The sequence below is a fragment of the Gobio gobio genome, assembly GCF_949357685.1.
Source record: "Gobio gobio genome assembly, chromosome: 8".
Taxonomy (NCBI): Eukaryota; Metazoa; Chordata; class Actinopteri; order Cypriniformes; family Gobionidae; genus Gobio; species Gobio gobio.
In genome coordinates this window covers 17426303-17447102 of record NC_137114.1, presented here as the reverse complement: position 1 = coordinate 17447102, position 20800 = coordinate 17426303, and the positions used below count along the sequence as shown (strand labels likewise).

The 20800-nt window shown below is 39.8% G+C and overlaps 1 protein-coding gene across 2 annotated transcripts in view; it reads right to left on the bottom strand.

The window, feature by feature from the left end:
- Positions 1-200: 200 nt before the first annotated feature.
- slc36a4 (solute carrier family 36 member 4) overlaps positions 201-20800 on the bottom strand; it is a 46447-nt gene continuing 25847 nt past the window's right edge. The window contains exons 9-13 of one of the 2 annotated variants that reach the window (XR_013817060.1): positions 19550-19648; positions 14952-15121; positions 13515-13684; positions 612-1003; positions 201-524 (exon numbers count right to left, since the gene is read on the bottom strand). Coding sequence is in view for 1 of the 2 variants with exons in the window: in XM_079823666.1 (XP_079679792.1) it covers positions 711-1003; positions 13515-13684; positions 14952-15121; positions 19550-19648 (732 nt within the window). In the remaining variant the exon portion in view is untranslated. Of the gene's footprint in view, positions 1004-13514; positions 13685-14951; positions 15122-19549; positions 19649-20800 lie in introns of both variants that reach the window. The other variant, XM_079823666.1, reaches the window with a different exon arrangement.

The window sequence follows — 20800 nt, the reverse complement described above, 5'->3', positions numbered from 1 at the left end:
TTGACAACATACCACAGATACGGTCGATACGGCTTAACTCGTTTTGAATCCTGAATAGTTCCGTAAAAAAGGAGCCTTGGAACAGTTTAATCGCTTGCAATACATTTAACATGTTTGTCGTTAATTAAAAGATTGATAATTCCCACTGAATATTGCAGCAGTCGAAAAAAAAAAAGGAAAAATAATTAAATATCACAAGCCTCAGGAGAAAGGATTAGTTTATTAATAATACCTCATTCTTTACAGTGTGCAATATTTCTCTCCTGCTGTGTTAAATGCTGACATGCTATATACGGTCCACCGACCTGATCGAGTAAAAGTCACTCCATCTAGGATCAGTGTGGAGTCATGTAAAGTCCATAAGGCTGTACGGAGGAAATATTTCCTACGCACGCCATCACTCACTCACTCACTCACTCACTCACTCACTCACTCACTCACTCACTCACTCACTCACTCACTCACTCACTCACGCACACAAGCACGCGTGTATCCTACTACAGCAGCACACCTCGGGCATGGGCCTATGGAGTAAAAAAACAAATTGAACTATAAAAAATATCTCAAGCCCTATAAGACAAGTTCTCGATCCCAGAGCTGCAGTCACTCACGTCCTACAGGATGAAGTGTCTGTCTGTGTGTGTGCGGTCACTGTGTTAACAGTGGAACTGTGCCTTCATTGATTGGTCCTTCATTTGTGAGCGTGGTCGTCAGGGCGGTGAGGTAGTGGGTGTGGCCCAGTTCCCGTGGTCACGGAGACGGGTCTGTCCTTGGTCGTCGGGATAAATAATCTCCTCCATCGTCACGTAGGTTCCAGTCAGGAAGCCAATGAAGCCGAGGGTGGCGATGGAGAGATCTTTGAGGAGGAGGAGAGGAGGGGGCTGGCTGGGAAATGCCATGAGCTCCACCAGCGGAGGAAAGACGAGCGCCAACGCCGAGCTGCTCACCGCGCCGACCAATGAGATCACCAGGTCTAACCGCGGTATCAAGGCAGCGGTTACACCTGAGAGAGACAGAGAGAAATTAGATGTTAGCATGTTCTGAAGAAAACACCAGTGGTGTTTGCTCCTAAGAAACTCAAATCCAATGATGCTGACAGGTCTGAGTGGTTGCCAAGGTGTTGCTAGGGTGTTTTTGCTGGTTGCTATGGCATCGCTATGTAGTTGCAAGGGTGTTCTGCAGTTTTGTTATCGTTAACTAAAACTATTAAAAAAATAAGAAAGTTTATTCAAATTATTAATCAATACAATAATAGTATACAAATTATATATAAAAATATAGCTGCAAGCAGCCATTATCGGGGCCAAGCGCAAATAAGAAGACAAGACATGCCAAAATGGCTGGCAGTGTCAGATCAACTGCAGCAATGGGCAATTAAACACATTTTAAGATGATTTTAGGCAAAAAGGCTGAAAAATGCATTGTAGTCTATGGGAATTTCATGTTTTTTTTTTTCTTTTATGGCGCCACCAAGAGGCACAATCCTACAATTTTTTGTATGTGTCCTCAGAGTGAGCCCATACATGTGTGTGTCAATGTTGGTGAAAAAATATCTCATTTCGTTTTGGAGTTATAGACATTTATATGAAAAAAAAAAACACGTAAAAAATGACTGACACCTGACTTTGATTGGATTTTACTACCCCTTACTATCAATATTTTGACATTTGGGCATCAATGTACAGCTATTGACCTATGTTTCTGAACTTCTGCACTGGTTTCGTCTCGATCGGACTAGCGGTTTCGAAGATATCAGCTAACGTTTTTTAAGCGCTAAATTACAATGCTGCACAAATCATATGCCGAAACCTGGCAAATCTGGTATTGTTGGACTCGGCAAGGATTCAAGAGACAAAAAAGTTACTCCCATGAAAATAAGTCAACCACACCCAAAGTTATAAGTGTTTGAAAAAGAAATTATCCACTAGCTGGCGCTGTTTCAAAACTTCTCAGGCTCCTTCAGGGCATCGTGGTGATAACCCATAACAAGTTTCGTAACAATCCATTCATGCGTTCATAAAATACAGCATTTTAGCACATAATTCAAAATGGTCGACAGCCAAAATGGCTGATATGGTAAAATTTAATATCCTGAATCTAACGAGACCCCTTTTATGATTTTTGGACAAACGGTTCAGAAGTTATAAGCAAAAATAGCAATTTTTCGTATCCCAGGACCAGTAGGTGGCTCTGCGCCGAAACACTGCATGTTGGCTCAGGGCATGCTTGTGATGACATGTACCAAGTTAGGTTTGAATATGATGAAGCGTTGCAGAGAAATAGCCTTAAGTGTATTTTTGCAACCGCTATCATAAATTTTGTTTGTGCGTTTATCAAAAACAATTTGACGAATCCACTTGAATTCCATAAATTTTTGTCGGCATGGTCTGAAGATGATCTGGTTCATTTTTTGTGAAAATTGGAGCAACGGCCTAGGAGGATTCGCAAGAGTAGGTTTTTCGGTTAATTAAATTTATCATGACGGAAAAGTATATCATGTGATGTAATCGAATCAGCTTGAGCCAAGGAATCGGAGGGAAAAAATATTTTGTTTCTATCCATTATAGTTCAAAAGTTATTAACATAAACATGAGTAAAACTTTGGACAGGTGGTGGCGCTAGAAGGATTGTTTTAGAGACTCCAACATTGGTGTGGTTAATGTTGGGCTTTCCCGCAAACGGTTCTATGGGCTGCCATAGACTTCAATGGCGGTATAATAATAATAAATCTAACGGTTTCAATTGGTGCCTCCGCACCTTCGGTGCTTGGCCCCTAAAAATGGTGTTTAGGTGGTTGCTAGAGTGTTGCTATGTGTTCAGAAATCTGTTGGGATAAAAATCATTACAATATAGTTGCTTATATGTTGTGGGTGATTGCTATGGAGGGTTTTGCTCTGCGGTTGCTACAGGGCTTTTAGCGTGGTTGATAGGGCATTGCAAAAAGTTCTCTTAGGCGTGTTGAAAAGACAGCACAAGCACATAACAGAATTACTAAAACTTGGTGTTGCTATGGTGTTCTGGGTGATTGCTAGGGGTTTGTTAGGGTGTGTTGGGATATATAAAGTGTTACAATGCGGTTGTTAGGGTGTTCTTGTGGGTTGCTGGAGTGTTGGGATATATAAAGCATTACAATGCAGTTGCTAATGCGTTGTGGGTGGTTGCTAGGGTGTTGCTAGAGGTTTGTTAGGGTGTGTTGGGATATATAAAGTGTTACAATGCGGTTGTTAGGGTGTTCTTGTGGGTTGCTGGAGTGTTGGGATATATAAAGCATTACAATGCAGTTGCTAATGCTTTGTGGGTGGTTGCTAGGGTGTTGCTAGGGGTTTGTTAGGGTGTGTTGGGATATATATAAAGTGTTACAATGCGGTTGTTAGGGTGTTCTTGTGGGGTGCTGGAGTGTTGGGATATATAAAGCATTACAATGCAGTTGCTAATGCGTTGTGGGTGGTTGCTAGGGGTTTGTTAGGGTGAGTTGGGATATATAAAGCATTACAATGCAGTTGCTAATGCGTTGTGGGTGGTTGCGAAGGTGTTGCTAAGGTGGTCTGGATGGCCAAAAGTTCGCATAAAATTAGCTAAATGTGTACTATACATGTCAGTATTTATGTCTGTAGCACAAACAAGTTACATGTAGAAGTTTCATACTTATGGTCAGGAGTTTGTGCAAAAACTACTAATAATTTTTTTTGGTGCAGTTTGCGCAATCATTCATATAAAGCAAAAAGCTAATTCATCCGGCTGTAGTTTTAAACTGCAGTGTGTGTGTGTGTGTGTGTGTGTGTGTCTTTAACTCTCTGACATTCTGACTGGTTTAGTGGTTTGTGGACGAGTGTAAGCAGAGAATTGTGGCTGAAGGACTAAATCAAAAATCAATATTCATCTTTTCTGCTGACGTGAAAGACAAAACCCCTTTTCTTTTCCTTGAAAACAAAGGCACGACAATTTATATCCACACACATACAGCTTTCAGTGGAATGTCTCTAAATGCTCTTCACAGCATTTTATAAAAAGCTCACACACACAAACTATGTCTTGTTCAATATCTTTGTAGGGACACTCCATAGACGTAATGGTTTTTATACTGTACAAACTGTGTATTCTATCCCCTTACACCCCAACCCCAACCCTAACCATCGCACAAAACTTTCTGCATTTTTACATCTTCAAAAAAACTCATTCTTAGGTCCCTACGGTGACACGAGACCCCATGAGTCTGTGTGCATTCAGGTTGAAGTCCCCACCGGGATAGAAAAACATGAACACACACACATGCACACTCTCAAGGCTGTACACATATGTTTAATTCATGAGACTCGAGTGTATCACACACCTGCTCTCTAAGCTACATCTTCTCTCTTTCTCTCTTGCCTTCCTTCTCTCTGTTGCAGAAAGAAACCAGTAACATATAACACACGCTCGAGTCTCTCTCTCTCTCTCTCTCTCTCTCTCTCATGCATTCTGAACACCATCTCACAAACACGCATGAACGCTTCAGTTTCTCGTCTCTGTGTGCTACTGCCACCCTCAGGATAAAGGTTTTGACAGTTCGGTGCATGATATGAGAGATAAACCTAGACCGACACATGGACCCACGTTCAAAAAGGACATCTAAAAACATGCAAATAACCAAACATGAAAAATAATAGAGGAATGTGACATGAGTTCTGATTAAGCAAGCTTCACTATTACTAATTCTCATTCATGTTATTGTGAACTAAAACTACAACCATACATTTTCCTCACTTGAAATAAATGTACTAAATAGAAAGGACATGTACAAACTGCTTACTAAAAGAAAATGGAAGATTCAAAACATATATCAAAGAACACTGATCTACAGTAGTGGCCAAAAGTGAAGTCTGTTAGAGATATTTGTTTTTAATGACCCTACAAGTTCGATTAAACCATCATAATATGAGGAAAATAGGTTTTTAATATCGGGGAAGAACAAAAGACTAAACTTGGTTAAGGTATTTATCTGACAAACTATTTGGCAAAAAGACTAACTACAGCTGCAAGTTTTATTTTACTATGAAAAAAAAAAAATCAAACATTGACTACAAAATAATAATATAATAAAATGTGTTACATTTATATAGCGCTTTTCTAGGCACTCAAAGCACTTTACATATTGAAGGGGGGGAATCTCCTCATCCACCACCAATGTGCAGCACCACCTGGATGGTGCAACGGCAGCCATATTACGCCAGAACGCCCACAACACACCAGCCAATAAAGCCAATCAGTATATGGGGATGATAAGCAGGCCATGATGGACAAGTGTGGTGGGCGTTCTGGCGCAATATGGCTGCCGTCGCATCATCCAGGTGGAAGTTGCACATTTGAGGTCAATGGGCAAATTTGGCCAGAATGCCGGGGTTACACCCCTACTCTTTATCGAAGGACATCCTGGGATTTGTCTTTTAATGACCACAGAGAGTCAGGAACTCGTTTTAACGTCTCATCTGAAGGACAGTGCTTGTTACAGTATAGGGTCCCCATCACTATACTGGGGTGTTAGGACCCACACAGACCACAGGGTGAGCGCCCCCTAGTGGCCTAACTAACACCTCTACCAGCAGCAACCTAGTTTTCCCAGTTGGTCTCCCATCCAGGTACTGACCAGGCTCAGCCCTGCTTAGCTTCAGTGGGAAACCAGTCTTAGGCTACAGGGTGATATGCCTGCTGGTAATCAGCTATTAATATTTTATTGGTTCACATTTATTTTTGCATGTTTATATTTTCTTTGTATGACAGCCTGGCCAAAAGTTGTCCGCACAATCTGGCATGTTTTATTGTGTTATCAAAAATAAAACATTGACTCCAAGCACAACTCTGATAGGTGCGTTCACGCCATGTCGCAATTACCAAACTGTAATTCAGAACTGTAAAACGTGCTCGTAGACTCGTCATTTTCTGCGAGCTGACTTGTACCATGTGGCCTCTGTACCACCTGACCACTGCAGAATTAAGGAGTGTTTGACTTGAAGCGGTGCTGTGCAGTAATAAATGAATCGACTAGTCAAAGTACCGCAACAGAGTTTCGAAAGCCTACAGAGCTTTATTTAGCCGGTGGCGCCGGTCTGGAGTGCCATGAAGGAACTCCGGAAGGATAAAAGGAGGAGTGATGACAGTGAAGGACGAGAGAGAGGGCCATGCATGGATTTTATATTGTTCTTTTGTATTAGTTTGTGGCAGTTGTCCGTGAGGGGCTGCTGCTTTACTGTTCCCCGGTCCCCGCCGCCTTCTTCCCAGAGCCTTTAACATTGATACATTGGTGCCGAAACCCAAGAGGAAGGAGGAGGCGGGAACCGGAGAAGAGTAAATGTAACTTTAAATCACAAACTAAACAAACAACAAAACAAAAGTAAAGCGGCAGCCCCTCATGGACGACTGCCCTCTCTGACATAGTGTCAATATATTTCCTCTGAGAACTTCAACACTAATGTTATCCCATGCCTTCAGCAACTGAAGCCAAAGGCTTTCCTTTGAATGTACAATAGATCTGTCTAGTTTATTGTCCAACTCGCTCCAAATGTGCTCGATGGGGTTGAGGTCCGGACTCTGAGAGGGCCAGTCCATCATTTTCAATGTTCCAGCAGATTCCTTCCGTCGTTCCGGCAATAGTTAGAAGAATGTTTCAGGTCATTGTCCTCTTGGAAAATAAATCCAGGCCCAATAAGACGACTCCCAGATGCCAAGTGTTCTAATAATTTTGGCCAACACTGTATACTTTAGAAGGCAATTTTTTGATGCTGTAATCCTATTACAGTCTTTTTCACAAATTAGGAAATTGTTTATAGAAAAATGAATTTAAAAAAGGAAGTAAACACTGTAATCAACAGTGCACTCATAAAAGCACATCTGCCAAACAGAAAAATGTATCGGCCAATATCGGCCACTTAACTTCCTACAAGTTGGTTGAGTCAGAGGCTTCTTGGAATTTCAGAGATGGGCCTCAGCATGCAGGTGTTTGATAAGCCCTGTCACGGAGCTCCGCGACAGGCCTCAGCGGAGAGCTCCATGATGGGCCTGTCTCTGTAGGGCAGGCAGGTAATAATTCACAGAGCCCCAGGAAGACTGAGACAAATGACCAGACACTGAACGAGTCCCTCAACTCTGCCTCAGCTCTCACACACACCATAAAAGACATACACGGCCACAAACACACTATATAAAAACACAGCGCACGCGTATATCTATACATAGAGTGCACCCGCTAATCCATCATGGTGCTCAGAGGGGTGACGGCCTTGAGCCAGGGAAAGAGGGAGGAAGCACATCAGGCACAAAGAACACCGAGAGATATAAAAGACAGCATGGGTGAGTGACAGAATGAGAACTTCATCTTTTTATCTACCAGCACGGGCCACGGACCCGCAGCCTTCGGAGCTCATTACCCCTGTGTTTAATAGCACTTCTTCTACAGGTCTCTTCTAGAACTTCCTCAGAAGAGCTGTGTGTAGTAGACATGCGCTCACTCCATTCTGAAGCTTAATATCGTACTTTTTACACCACTACATTTACTAAAAACATCGTTATTTTGAACTGAAGAAGACGCAAAAGCGGTGTCCGATTCGTGTACGAGCTGATTCTTTTCAACGAGGCTGTTAAATCGGTTCGCCAATAGCATTTAGTTTAGATCACAGTTTAGAGCTGTTGAACTCTGTAAAGCCGCAGTTTCCTCCTAATCTATAACCGTTTCTCGTCCTAATCTCCTCTTCATCGATTTAAAGTACAGCATTCTGTGCAGAATTCAAATGGGTCCGATACATTTTCTGGTCTGCGCCAACTCAATCATATGATCCGCTCTGTGCTCTCGTGTCTCTGGAGTGGAGCAGACTGTGTGTGTGCGTGCTGCGATGGTTCACTTGACACTAATGTGAAACCAGACTTCATTCGCCCCAATGGAAAGCATATTTACACTGTCTGAATCGTTCCCTATCCCCTATATAGCGCACTGTGTGTCATTCACCATGTAGAAAATAGATAATGTATGAACAAGTGACAGATTTTAGCCGCAGCTTCAGCATCTATTTATAATGTAGGGACGGGACGCTTTAAATTCAAGAGGGCATTTGATTGGACAGAACTTCTGATGAGAAGTTTTTATATTCTTTGTCAACAAGACTTTTGTTTTTCCTCAGTTGTTTGTGAATATAAACTGCACTGAAAAAGAGCAATTTGTCGGCAAAGAAATTATTTAGAGCTGTGCATGACTAGAAACTTTTATATTTATTATGGAAAATTCCAAGAAGTGAAGGACTTCGCAATTGTATTTATTCAGATGACTTTTCCAGACCTTTTACATTTTTATCTTACTTTTGTTTCCATTTGGAATTAAAATAATTACAATGATTTTCAAGAATGTAGGAACCCTGCTATTTTCTTTCCTAATAAATGTCCATGTTCTCATTGTACACGACTCACCGCCGCATTTCATTGTAAAGAAATTTTTTTTTTTTCATAATATTTCATCAAAATGTAATGACTTTCTCTGCCTCTGAAATGACTTTTCTGCAGTGTGGGTCGAGACAATAATATTAACCAATAATATCTTAGCCAATAAACCAATCAAACCCCAATGGATAAAATCAAGTCCCACCCAACACTATTTCCGACAATTGCTTTACTCAGAAATGCATAATTTGAAAAATATTAATGCAGTTTAGCAATGAATTAACGTAAAAAATTTAACTAAAACGTTTTTAAAGAAACCCCACTAAGCTCTTTTCTTTATAAAAATGGATTTATAAGGCATTCATGTTTCTTTCATGTCGGCGTGTTGCAACTTAAACCTTTGAATAGAGAGAGGACAAGAGAGACGGAGAGTAGCGAATGACCGAAAGGTCAGGACAAAAGAGAAAAAGAGAGTCATGGATGCAATAAATGAAATCTTATAAGTGGAGAACGTGATATGTCCAAGGAGACTAGAGAGATGGATAGAACAAAAGACTGACAAATGAATAGTGAGCAGGGACACTGGGGAGGGAAGGAAGGAAGGAAGAAAGATTGTATCTTCAATAGAATGATAGATGAATACAACAATATCAATCGCTGGAATGATAGATTGCAAGAAAGATAGATAGCTAGAAAATAGATAGAATGATAAAGAGCAAAACTACCTGGAATAACAGGGGGTTAGAGCAACTGGTAGAATGATGGTTACTATTAACAATAGGTAAAACAATAGATCATTTGCTGATGTGACATCTAGAACAATAGATAGAACAACAGATAGTTAGCTAGAATGATAAAGATAGCTAGAATGGACGACTAGAATGAATGATTATGGAGAAACTATAGAAAAGCTTCTAAGATAGATAGATAGATAGATAGATAGATAGATAGATAGATAGATAGATAGATAGATAGATAGATAGATAGATAGATAGATAGATAGATAGATAGATAGATAGATAGATAGATAGATAGATAGATAGATAGATAGATAGATAGATAGATAGATAGATAGATAGATAGATAGATAGATAGATAGATAGATAGATAGATAGATAGATAGATAGATAGATAGATTAACAGACAGAGACAGATAGAATGATAAAACGACAGACAGACAGAGATAGATAGATAGACAGGCAGATACGATAGATAGACAGAATGATAAATTAACAGACAGAGAGAGACAGATAGAATGATAAAACGACAGACAGACAAGATAGACAGACAGACAGATAGACAGACTGATAAATTAATAGACAGATAGAATGATAAAACAACAGACAGACAGAGAGACAGACAGACAGAATGATCAAATGACAGACAGACAGAGATAATAGACAGGCAGATACGATAGACAGACAGAATGATAAATTAACAGAGAGAGAGAGACAGATATAATGATTAAACGACAGACAGACAGACAGACAGATAAGATAGACAGATAGAGAAGATAGACAGACAATCAGACAGATAGAATGATAAATTAGCAGACATACAGACAGAATGATAAAACGACAGACAGACAGACAGAGATAGATAGACAGGCAGATAAGATAGATAAGATAGACAGACAGACAGACAGACAGACAGACAGACAGAATGATAAATTAATAGACAGAGAGACAGATAGAATGATAAAACGACAGATAGAGAGACAGACAGACAGATAGAATGATAAATTAACAGACAGACAGATAGAATGATAAAACGACGGTCAGAGAGACAGACAGACAGAATGATAAATTAATAGACAGAGAGACAGATAGAATGATAAAACGACAGACAGAGAGACAGACAGACAGATAGAATGATAAATTAACAGACAGAGAGACAGATAGAATGATAAAACGACAGACAAGATAGACAGACAGACAGACAGATAGAATAATAAATTAACACAGACAGATAGAATGATAAAACGACAGACAGACAGATAGACAGACAAGATAGACAGGCAGACAGAGAATGATAAATTAATAGACAGAGAGACAGATAAAATGATAAAACGACAGACAGACAGACAGACAGACAGACAGATAAGATAGACTGACAATCAGACAGATAGAATTATATATTAACAGACAGAAAGATAAAACGACAGACAGGCAGATAAGATAGAAAAGATAGATGGACAGACAGACAGATAAAATGATAAATTAACAGACAGACAGATAGAATAATAAAACAACAGATAGACAGACAGAGATAGACAGGCAGATAAGATAGACAGACAGAATGATAAAACGACAGACAGACATAGATAGACAGGCAGATAAGATAGATAGGATGGACAGACAGACAGATAGAATGATACAACGACAGACAGATAGAATGATAAATTAACAGACAGAGAGACAGATAGAATAATAAAACGACAGACAGACAGATAGATAGACAAGATAGACAGACAGACAGACAGACAGAATGATAAATTAACACAGACAGATAGAATAATAAAACGACAGACAGACAGATAGACAGACAGGCAGACAGAGAATGATAAATTAATAGACAGAGAGACAGATAAAATGATAAAACGACAGACAGACAGACAGACAGACAATCAGACTGACAATCAGACAGATAGAATTATAAATTAACAGACAGAAAGATAAAACGACAGACAGGCAGATAAGATAGAAAAGATAGACGGACAGACAGATAAAATTATAAATGAACAGACAGACAGATAGAATAATAAAACAACAGATAGACAGACAGAGATAGACAGGCAGATAAGATAGATAAGATGGACAGACAGACAGATAGAATGATACAATGACAGACAGACAGCTAAAATGATAAATAGAATGACAGACAGACAGGCAGATAGAAAGAAACTAAAAATGATAAAAACTAAAAGGAAAGTGAAAACTGAATATGTAAATAAGGTAATTGAAAATATTAAATATAACAAAAAAAATATTTAAAAAAAAACACTGATAGAAAGGTAATTGGAAACAAATGAAACGTATAAAATATACATATAACATGAGAACCATTAGCGTTTCACACAGTCTCACTCCATTTTTCTCCGTTTCGAACACAAAAACACACAAAATCCCTCACTTTTTCATTCACTCTCTGGCGTGTGCACAATTCTTGCCACATGCTCTCTTCCTCTTTCCTTCTCTTTCTTTATAGCAACACTCTCTCACTTACACCTGCACGACTGCACGGTGTTAAACAAATATTTATTTTCATATTTTAGGTCTCTGGGAGGTTCACGGTTCAGTGGCAGACTCAATTTTTCCAAAGATAAAAAACATATATCAAAGTAATCCAAAAACCTTCAGATTTACAATGGTTCACAGGATCCATCCATCATTTTTGGGAGGGGGGCAAACCTCCACTATCTCGCCTCTCATCACCAATGAATACTAGAGGGAGGATTAGAATGAGGAGAAGGAATGGGGGGGGGGGATGAGGGAAGCAAAAAATAACAATGAACGGATGGATGGGTGGAGCGAGTGCAGAGAAGATAGGAGGGAAACAGAGAATGATGAGGATGAAGAAGCATAATACAAGATGAGCTTCTCACATCAGCGGAACGAAACTATATTCCCCATCCTGGATGTTTTTGTTGTCATTGAGCTCTGCATTCACGTTGAGCTGCTTTCTGTTTTTGATGACTGTGGTGGCTCATACGAACTCACAAGTTTATTGTATTATGAAGTTTGGGACTGCTATTTAACAGCCTTACCTTATACTGTTTATTCATCAGAGAGAGTGTGTGTGTGTGTGTGTGTGTGTGTGTGTGTGTGTGTGTGTGTGTGTGTGTGTGTGTGTGTGTGTGTGTGTGTGTGTGTGTGTGTGTGTGTGTGTGACAACCTTGGTTTAAATCCCCAAAAATTTGCGTCACGGCTTAAGTGTGTGTCTGTGTGCGTGTCTGTGTGTTTGTTTGTGAGCGTGTCTGTGTGTTTGTGAGTATGTGTTTGTCTGTGTTTGTGAGTGTGTGTTTGTATGCGTCTGTGTGCGTTTGTGAGTGTGTGTCTGTGTGAATGTGTGTGCGTGTGTCTGTGTGTGTGTTTTGAGTGTTTGTGTGCGTCTGTGTGCGTGTCTGTGTGTTTGTGAGTCCGTGTCTGTGCGCATGTGTCTGTGTGTTTGTGAGTGTGTGTCTGTGTGAATGTGTCTGTGTGTTTGTGAGTGTTTGTGTGCGTCTGTGTGTTTGTGAGTGTGTGTCTGTGTGAATGTATCTGTGTGTTTGTGAGTGTGTGTTTTGAGTGTTTGTGAGTCCGTGTCTGTGCATGTGTCTGTACGCGTGTGTCTGTGTGCGTTTGTGAGTGTGTGTCTGTGTGAATGTGTCTGTGTGCGTGTGCCTGTGTGTGTGTTTTGAGTGTTTGTGTGCGTCTGTGTGTTTGTGAGTGTGTGTCTGTGTGAATGTGTCTGTGTGTTTGTGAGTGTGTGTTCTGAGTGTTTGTGTGCGAGTGTGTGTCTGTGTGAATGAGTCTGTGTGCGTGTGTCTGTGTGTGTTTTTTGAGTGTTTGTGTGCGTCTGTGTGCATGTCTGTGTGTTTGTGAGTGCGTGTCTGTGCGTGTGTGTGTCTTGAGTGTTTGTGTAGTGTGTGTTTGTCTGTAGTGTGTGTTTGTCTGTGAGTGTGTGCGTCTGTGCGTGTGTGTGTCTTGAGTGTTTGTGTAGTGCGTGTTTGTCTGTAGTGTGTGTTTGTCTGTGAGTGTGTGTGTGTGTGCGTCTTGAGTGTTTGTGTGTGTTTGTCTGTGCGTGTCTGTGTAGTGTGTGTTTGTCTGCGAGTGTGTGCGTCTGTGTGTGTGTGCATCTGTGTGTGTGTGTGTGTGTGCGCGCGTCTGGAGTGTTTGTCTGTGAGTGTGTGCATCTGTGTGTCTGTGAGTGTGTGTGTGTCTGTGAGTGTGTGTCTGTGAGTGTGTGTGTGTGTGTTTGTGTGCGTGTGTGTCTGTGTGCGTGTATGTGAGTAAGTGTGTGTCTGTTTTGAGTGTTTGTGTGTGTGTGTGTGTGTGTGTGTGTTTGTCTGTGAGTGTGTGTATCTCTGTGTGTGTGTGTGTGTGTTTTGAGTGTGTGTGTGTGTGTGTACTCACAGGTGAGGCAGACGAGCACCGCTCTGAGGCTGAGATCAGCCGCCCGTCTCCAGCTCTTTCTGATGCGCTCACACACAGGCGGAACCAGAATCTCTGCCGGCACGAAAAACTGCACTGCAAAACTCACAAACACCCCGAACGAGTACAAGACCTTCACGAGCTGATTGGACCTGCAACACACACACACAAACACACACGTAATGCAGAGAGAGATCAGAAACCACAGAATGTGCAATTACGGGTTGAGGATGTCAGTGATGCAATGCACCATTTCAGCACATGACTTCAAAGGAAACTCAACACTGAGGCTATGGCTTTTTGAAAACCATTAACCCCAGCCCATGTTAAACCTTCAGACTGAGACAGACACTGGGCTGAGAAAAGCGAGAACCAGCTTGGAACTGGTTCTAATGGTGAAAATATGGGAACAGGCTCATTTTTATGGCATTCTGTTCTTTTTTAATATATTTTAAACATCATAATTCTTCCACCGATTTCACAAATGCTTTTTTTGTTTCATCCAAAATATATTAAATCAGTAATATTGTGAAATATTATTACAATTTAAAAAAACAGTTTTCTATTTGAATATATTGTAAAATGTAATTTATTCCTGTGATCAAAGCTGAATTTTCAGCATCATTAGTGTCACATGATCCTTCAGAAATCATTCTAATGTGAGTTGATGCTCAAGTCACATTTATTATTATTATCTATGTTGAAAACAGTTGCACTGCTTAATATTTTTTGGGGGGGAAATCAATTTAATGCATCTTTGCATAATTATTTCTTTAGAAAAAAAACAGTTGTTTAAGAGTTTCAGATGCATGTCACACTTCAGGAATCTGCCGTCACTCTGGACCGATTTGCGGAGTCAGATATTGGCTCTGGTGGCAGATTGTTCTCGGCTGACAGGATGCTAATGAGATCTAGAAATACGTTAACGGTTAATAAAAGTGTCAATGAAAGCTAGTTGGAAACGGCAGCCTTTAGCTAAAGCTAAACATGAAAGCAGCTGGTTTTGATTTCTCTGTAATTTGATGTTAAGTCACTCTGAGCTGCGATCAATCACTCCAGATGTTTCTGACAGTGAACGCAGGGAGAGAGCAGAGGACGAGCGAGGAGGAGTTTAATATTAGTTCTCTGAATTTAACTCCACTATGGAAGAGCGCTGCCATAGCTAAATTGAACTGACTTAACTCTCAGATTTGATGGATGGGACGTTTTAAAATGTTATTTTTCAGCATTGGCCACTTTTTACTTATAGAGGTAGTTTACTTATGAGAAGAGTGTCTAATGGGAACGTGATGCAGGCCGAGCCCATTTTTCCCACGAGAACTAACGTGCCATAGCATGTGCATATATGATTATATTTTCACCCCCATCAGCACTCGATGGAGTTTTTAAGCAAGTGTGAGCGCATTTGGTCTTAGTTACCAGGAATCATGTGGAAGGTTGAGTGTGATGCTTCCTTTGATGTCGTCTCTGAAGCAGAGGTAGCCCAGCGTCGCCAGGGTTACATAAAGGACGATGATGACGCCCATGCCAATGTTGAGGGCTTGAGGGAATCGTTTTGGTTCCCTCATTTGATTCTCTAATGGAAGAACCTACACAAACATAAGAAATACAGACGACTGGTTGGTAGATGGTGAAGCACTGTTCTGGGCACCACATGTACATACCAATTCACAAAATTAACGAAATGCATAGTTAATATAAACATTTGGATGACTAGTCATTTCCTACAATTTAATTCTGAAAAAACAGAGATTCTAATTATTGGACCAATAACATCTGCAAGTAGTAACCCAGAATACTGTCTAACACTTGATGGCTGCTCTGTCAAGTGCTCGTCGTCAGTGAGGAACCTGGGTGTGCTCTTTGATAGCAATCTTTCATTTGAAAGTCATGTTTCTAGCACCTTTAAAACCACATTCTTCCATCATAAAAATATATATAAAATATAGCTGCAAGCAGGCATTAATCGGGGCCAAACGCAAAGAAGAAGACAAGACATGCCAAAATGGCTGGCAGTGTCAGATCAACTGCAGCAATGAGCAATTAAAAACATTTTAAGATGATTTTAGACAAAAAGGCTGAAAAATATATTGTAGTCTATGGGAATTTCATGTTTTGTTCTATTATAGCGCCACCAAGAGGCACAATCCTACCGTCCTCAGAGTGAGCCCATACATGTGTGTGTCAATTTTGGTGAAAATATCTCATTTTGTTTTGGAGTTATAGACATTTATATGAAAAAACACGTAAAAAATGACTGACACCTGACTTTGATTGAATTTTACAACCCCATACTATCAATATTTTGACATTTGGGCATTAATGTTGAGCTATTGACTTATGTTTCCGAACTTCTGACGCTGGTTTCGTCTCGATCGGACAAGAGGTTTCAAAGATATCAGCTTATATCAGCTACCGCGGCACAAACCATACGCCGAAACCTGGCAAGTGTGGTATCGTTGGACTCAGCAACGATTCAGGAGTCTAAGGAGATGAGTCTCGTGAAAATAAGTCAACCACACCCAAAGTTAAAAGCATTTGAGAAAAAAAAAACGTAAAAAAAAAAACGAAGTTTCAAAACTTCTCAGGCTCCTTCAGGGCATCGTGGTGATGAACCATATAGAGTTTCGTAACAATCCATTCATTGGTTCATAAAATACAGCATTTTAGCACATAATCCAAAATGTCCGACAGTCAAAATGGCCGATATGGTAAAATTTGACATCAGTCGACTCGCCATGCCGTCCTGAATCTAACAAAATGATTTTTGGACAAATGGTTCAGAAGTTATAAGCAAAAATAGCACTTTTTCGTATCTCCGGAACAGTAGGTGGTGCTACACCGAAACGCTGAATGTTGCCTAGGGTCATGCTTGTGATTACATGTACCAAGTTTGGTTCGAATACGATAAAGCATTGCGGAGATATAGCCTTAAGTGTGTTTTCGCAAGCGCTACAAAAAATGTGTGCGTTTTCTGAAAACGGTTTGACAAATCAACTTGAATTGCAAGTTTTTTTGTCAGCATGGTCTGAAGATGATCTGCTTCAATTTTCGTGCAAATCGGACTAACCGTCTAGGACGAGTTCGCAAAAGTAGGTTTTTCGGAAAATTCAAAATGGCGGGAACATTTTCATGACGGAAAATTACGTCAATTTTGTTTCAAGCCCTTATGGTTCAAAGTTATTAGCATAAACAGGAGTCAAACTTTGGACGGGTGGTGGCGCTAGAGGGATTGAGTTAGAGACTCCAAATTTGCTATGTTGACATTTCAGACTGTCCTCTATTAGTGTGCCAAATTTCACAACTTTTTACCATACGGTTCTATGGGCTGCCATAGACTCAAGAGTGGAAGAAGAAGAAGAATAGGAACGCCAACGATTTCAATAGTGGCCTTCGCACCTTCGGTGCTTGGCCCCTAATTACAACATATGCTCTCAATGACAAATGTGGAACAGTTCATGACCTCAAGGTTAGATTATTGTAATGCTCTACTGGGTGGTTGCCCTGCTCGCCTAATAAACAAACTCCAGCTGGTCCAAAACACAGCAGCTCGAGTTCTTACTAGAACCAGGAAGTATGACCATACTGGCCCGATCCTGTCAACACTGCACTGGCTGCCTTTTAAACATTGCACACATTTTAAAATCTTGCTTATTACCTACAAAGCACTAAATGGTTTAGCTCCCAAGTACTTGAGCGAACTCTTAACACATTATAGTCCTTCATGTCTATTGCGGTTTTAAAACTCTGGCCAGTTGATAATACCGAGAATATCGAAATCAACTGCAGGCGGTCGATCCTTTTTCTATTTAGCACCTAAATTTTGGAACAGTCTTCCTAGCATTGTTTTGGAAGCAGTCAGTTTAAATCCAGACTAAAAGCATCTCTTTAACCTGGCATACACAACGCATTATCAATTTCTATTAATCAAATCAGTTAAATGATTGTTAGGCTGCATAAATTAGGTCAACCTGAACCGGGAACACTTCCTAGACCACAAGAACCAGACAGGTCCTCTGCACAGGCCCCATGTCCAGCTTTGGCGCAATACTGGCGTGATGAATCACTCTTCAAGCAAAAGGAACTGGATGAATATTTGAACGCTACCGATCCTGATCTGAATTCTGACCCATGATGCAGCCTGAATCATAATGACAACGTGTTCATTAGTTGGCCAGAGGGGAACTGGCCCCCCCAACTGAGTCTGGTTTCTCCCAAGGGTTTTCCTCCATTCTGTCACCTGATGGAGTTTTGGCTCCTTGCCACTCTGGCTTGCTTAGTCGGGGACACTTAATATTCAACAATATGATTGATCTGACTGTACTGACACCATTGTCTGAGAACTGAACTGAGCTGGATGATGACATAATTTATTGCAGAGCTGATTTATAGGTGAAATTAACACGTTTAATAATTGATGATCTTACCAACGGAACTCAATCAAAACTGACTTTAGCTGAACAACAGCCGAAATGCAGCTTTTCCTGTTATCACTGTAAAGCTGCTTTGAAACAATCTGTATTGTATAAAGCGCTATATAAACAATACTTGACTTGACACTTGCAATTTAAAACCATTTTGTAGATGTATACAAAATAAACAAATGAGGCTACACTTCACTTCCATCGGGTTCTATTTGAACACATGAAATCACCCTGCTTAGCTTAGCAGAGATATACAAGATATAACAGAGATATATTATGGACCTTTTGACATTTCCAGGTTTAAATAAACTATAGAAGACCATAGAAAATATAATTTTTGCATTAGCATTTGCTCTAATTGTGAAAGAAAAAAAAAAAAAAAGATTTTTGTCTATTGTCTTTGATGACTTTCCAACAGAAATGGATGGATTTTGGTGGTCAGAAGAGAGTAAGATGTCATATTTACAATCACCTTCTCACAGCAGAGTTTACCCTGTGGTCATTTTTTTTGTAATTACATTTTTTTGTAACTTTTCGTAATTTAATGCCAGGGTAACAACCTATTGTATGGTGTTTATAAATATACATTAAAAGGTGCACTATGCAATATTTTTAGAATTATGTATTTTGTTCAGTTGAGTACTTAAAATATCCCAAATGTTTCCAACTATTTGTAAATCGTGAGAAAATTGCCATTTTAACCAAGGAACCGGGACGTGTGAGGAAGTTGATGGCGTCATATCTGTGTTACCCTCGGTTTCCGGTTTTATTTTGCAGAAATGCTTTACTCTCATAGCATTGTGAACAAGTGTCATAGCAGCCGACTAGCGAACACACAGAGTAATGTCAAAACATCATTTTCAACACACTCAGATGTGTCTAATATGATAAACAGAGCTGCGTTACCTCATACTCATGACCGGAAAAGCAGAAGGGGCGCTGGCGACTGTGCCATAATAAAAGTCCAGCCGGCGACTATGCCATAATAAAAGTCCAGCCGGCGACTATGCAATAATAAAAGTCCCGCCAGCGACTATGCCATAATAAAAGTCCCTCCGGCGACTATGCCATAATAAAAGTCCCACTGCTCGCGAGGCGTGCTGCTAACGAACATTCAGACGGCATTCTGCTGAGAGCGATGAACATTGTATAAGTTTCATTCGTTTCATGAGTCATTGAACAGAAGAGAGGCTCTTGGGAGCGCAGGTAAACGTCACATCCTTTTGATTTTCCTGGCAAAAATGTCCCGAGTCCTTCATATAAAAATACAAGATGTTTACACTTGGCAATTAAAAGCGATTAATACATGAAAGTTCTTACATATAGCCCCTTCAAGTTGTTTTAAAGAAGAAACTATTTTAAAAAACTATTTTGTAATATTAATATTGCACTGAAAATATGCAAGTTGCTATGGATATGGTCGTTACGCATCTGCCAAATATATTTATGTTTATGTTCCCTTTGCAGAGGAAATCCCAACTGCATTGCAACAAGCTCAGTGAAAAAAAGAAAATTAAATGATAGTGGATGAAGCAAGAGAATTGTCCATTATAATAAAAAATATATGTATCGAAATCTGATTCATAATCTCACCACTCCAATTCCCTCAAAAGCAAATATGGCTGTTCCAAAGAAGAAGGGAAACTTCCGCCATGTGGAGGCATATGGCAGCCGTCTGGGATCGCCCACATCCTACGGATAGAGTCAAAGATGGTAAAAGGAATGATATAGTGTCACATGACTATAATTACAGTCTTTCTTTCTAGCATAAAGGCTGAAAGATGCACACACACTTACAGGAACAATACATGTAAAGATCTAGTGTCAGGCTCAGACGTGCCAGCCACCCACAGCATTCACAATTTGATGCATGTAAAAATGACTCCACTCTGGTTTGGTGGCTTCATGCAATTTCAGAGAGTTTGCATGCACAGGCTTGTATCAATTGTGTTCCTAGGCTGCACAATGAGCATTTCTGACAACAAAAGTGCAATAATACGAAATCGTGATATGGCTTGGTACGATTATGTACATGTGGGAAGTTTATAATCTGTTGTTTTCAGTCTCAGTGTCTTGGTTCACAGTAAATGCGGCTCCACATTTTGGATTTTCGGTCACTTATAACGTGTCATTCAGTGTTGGGGATAGCGCATGCCGCATGTATGTAATTAGATTACTTTTTTCAAGTAACTAGCAAAGTAACACATTACTTAATAACATAACTTTTTCAAATAAGTAGCGCAAGTTACTTTTTTTCTCATGTATTGACTGACAGCTCTCCGGTCCTCATGTTGAGAGGAATCATGAGTAAGCGCAGAGGCGTTGTGTGTGAACATGATGATTATTGTAGTTAATGTGACTAAATGTGAACATGCATTTACTCATCGCACTTGCACAAAAACAACTTCAGTATTCCTCAAAATAAAACAAAACAGTGAAATGCAAACTCAAGATTACTAGGGATGGGCGATATGGCCTAAAATCCATATTGCGATATACATTGCAGCCTCTTGCGATAACAATATTTATCGCGATATATAAATAATACGTTTAAGTTGAATATAATAAGTTTATTATTTATGATGATAATCATTATAAGTAAATAATACATAAACATTTAAAGGCTGTATGCTGTTTAAAAGTAAACATTGTTTATAAAAAAAATCCAGTGAAAAATAAGAAACCATCTAGGCATAATTATTATTATTATTAGTAGAGACTAATTATTATTACATAGAGACGTAGCTTAATCTACTGTAGGCTACAACAGTACCTCAATATATTCTGTCAATTCATAATTCTTAAACCAAACTTTTATTTTTGACGGGTTGCGTCATCAACATG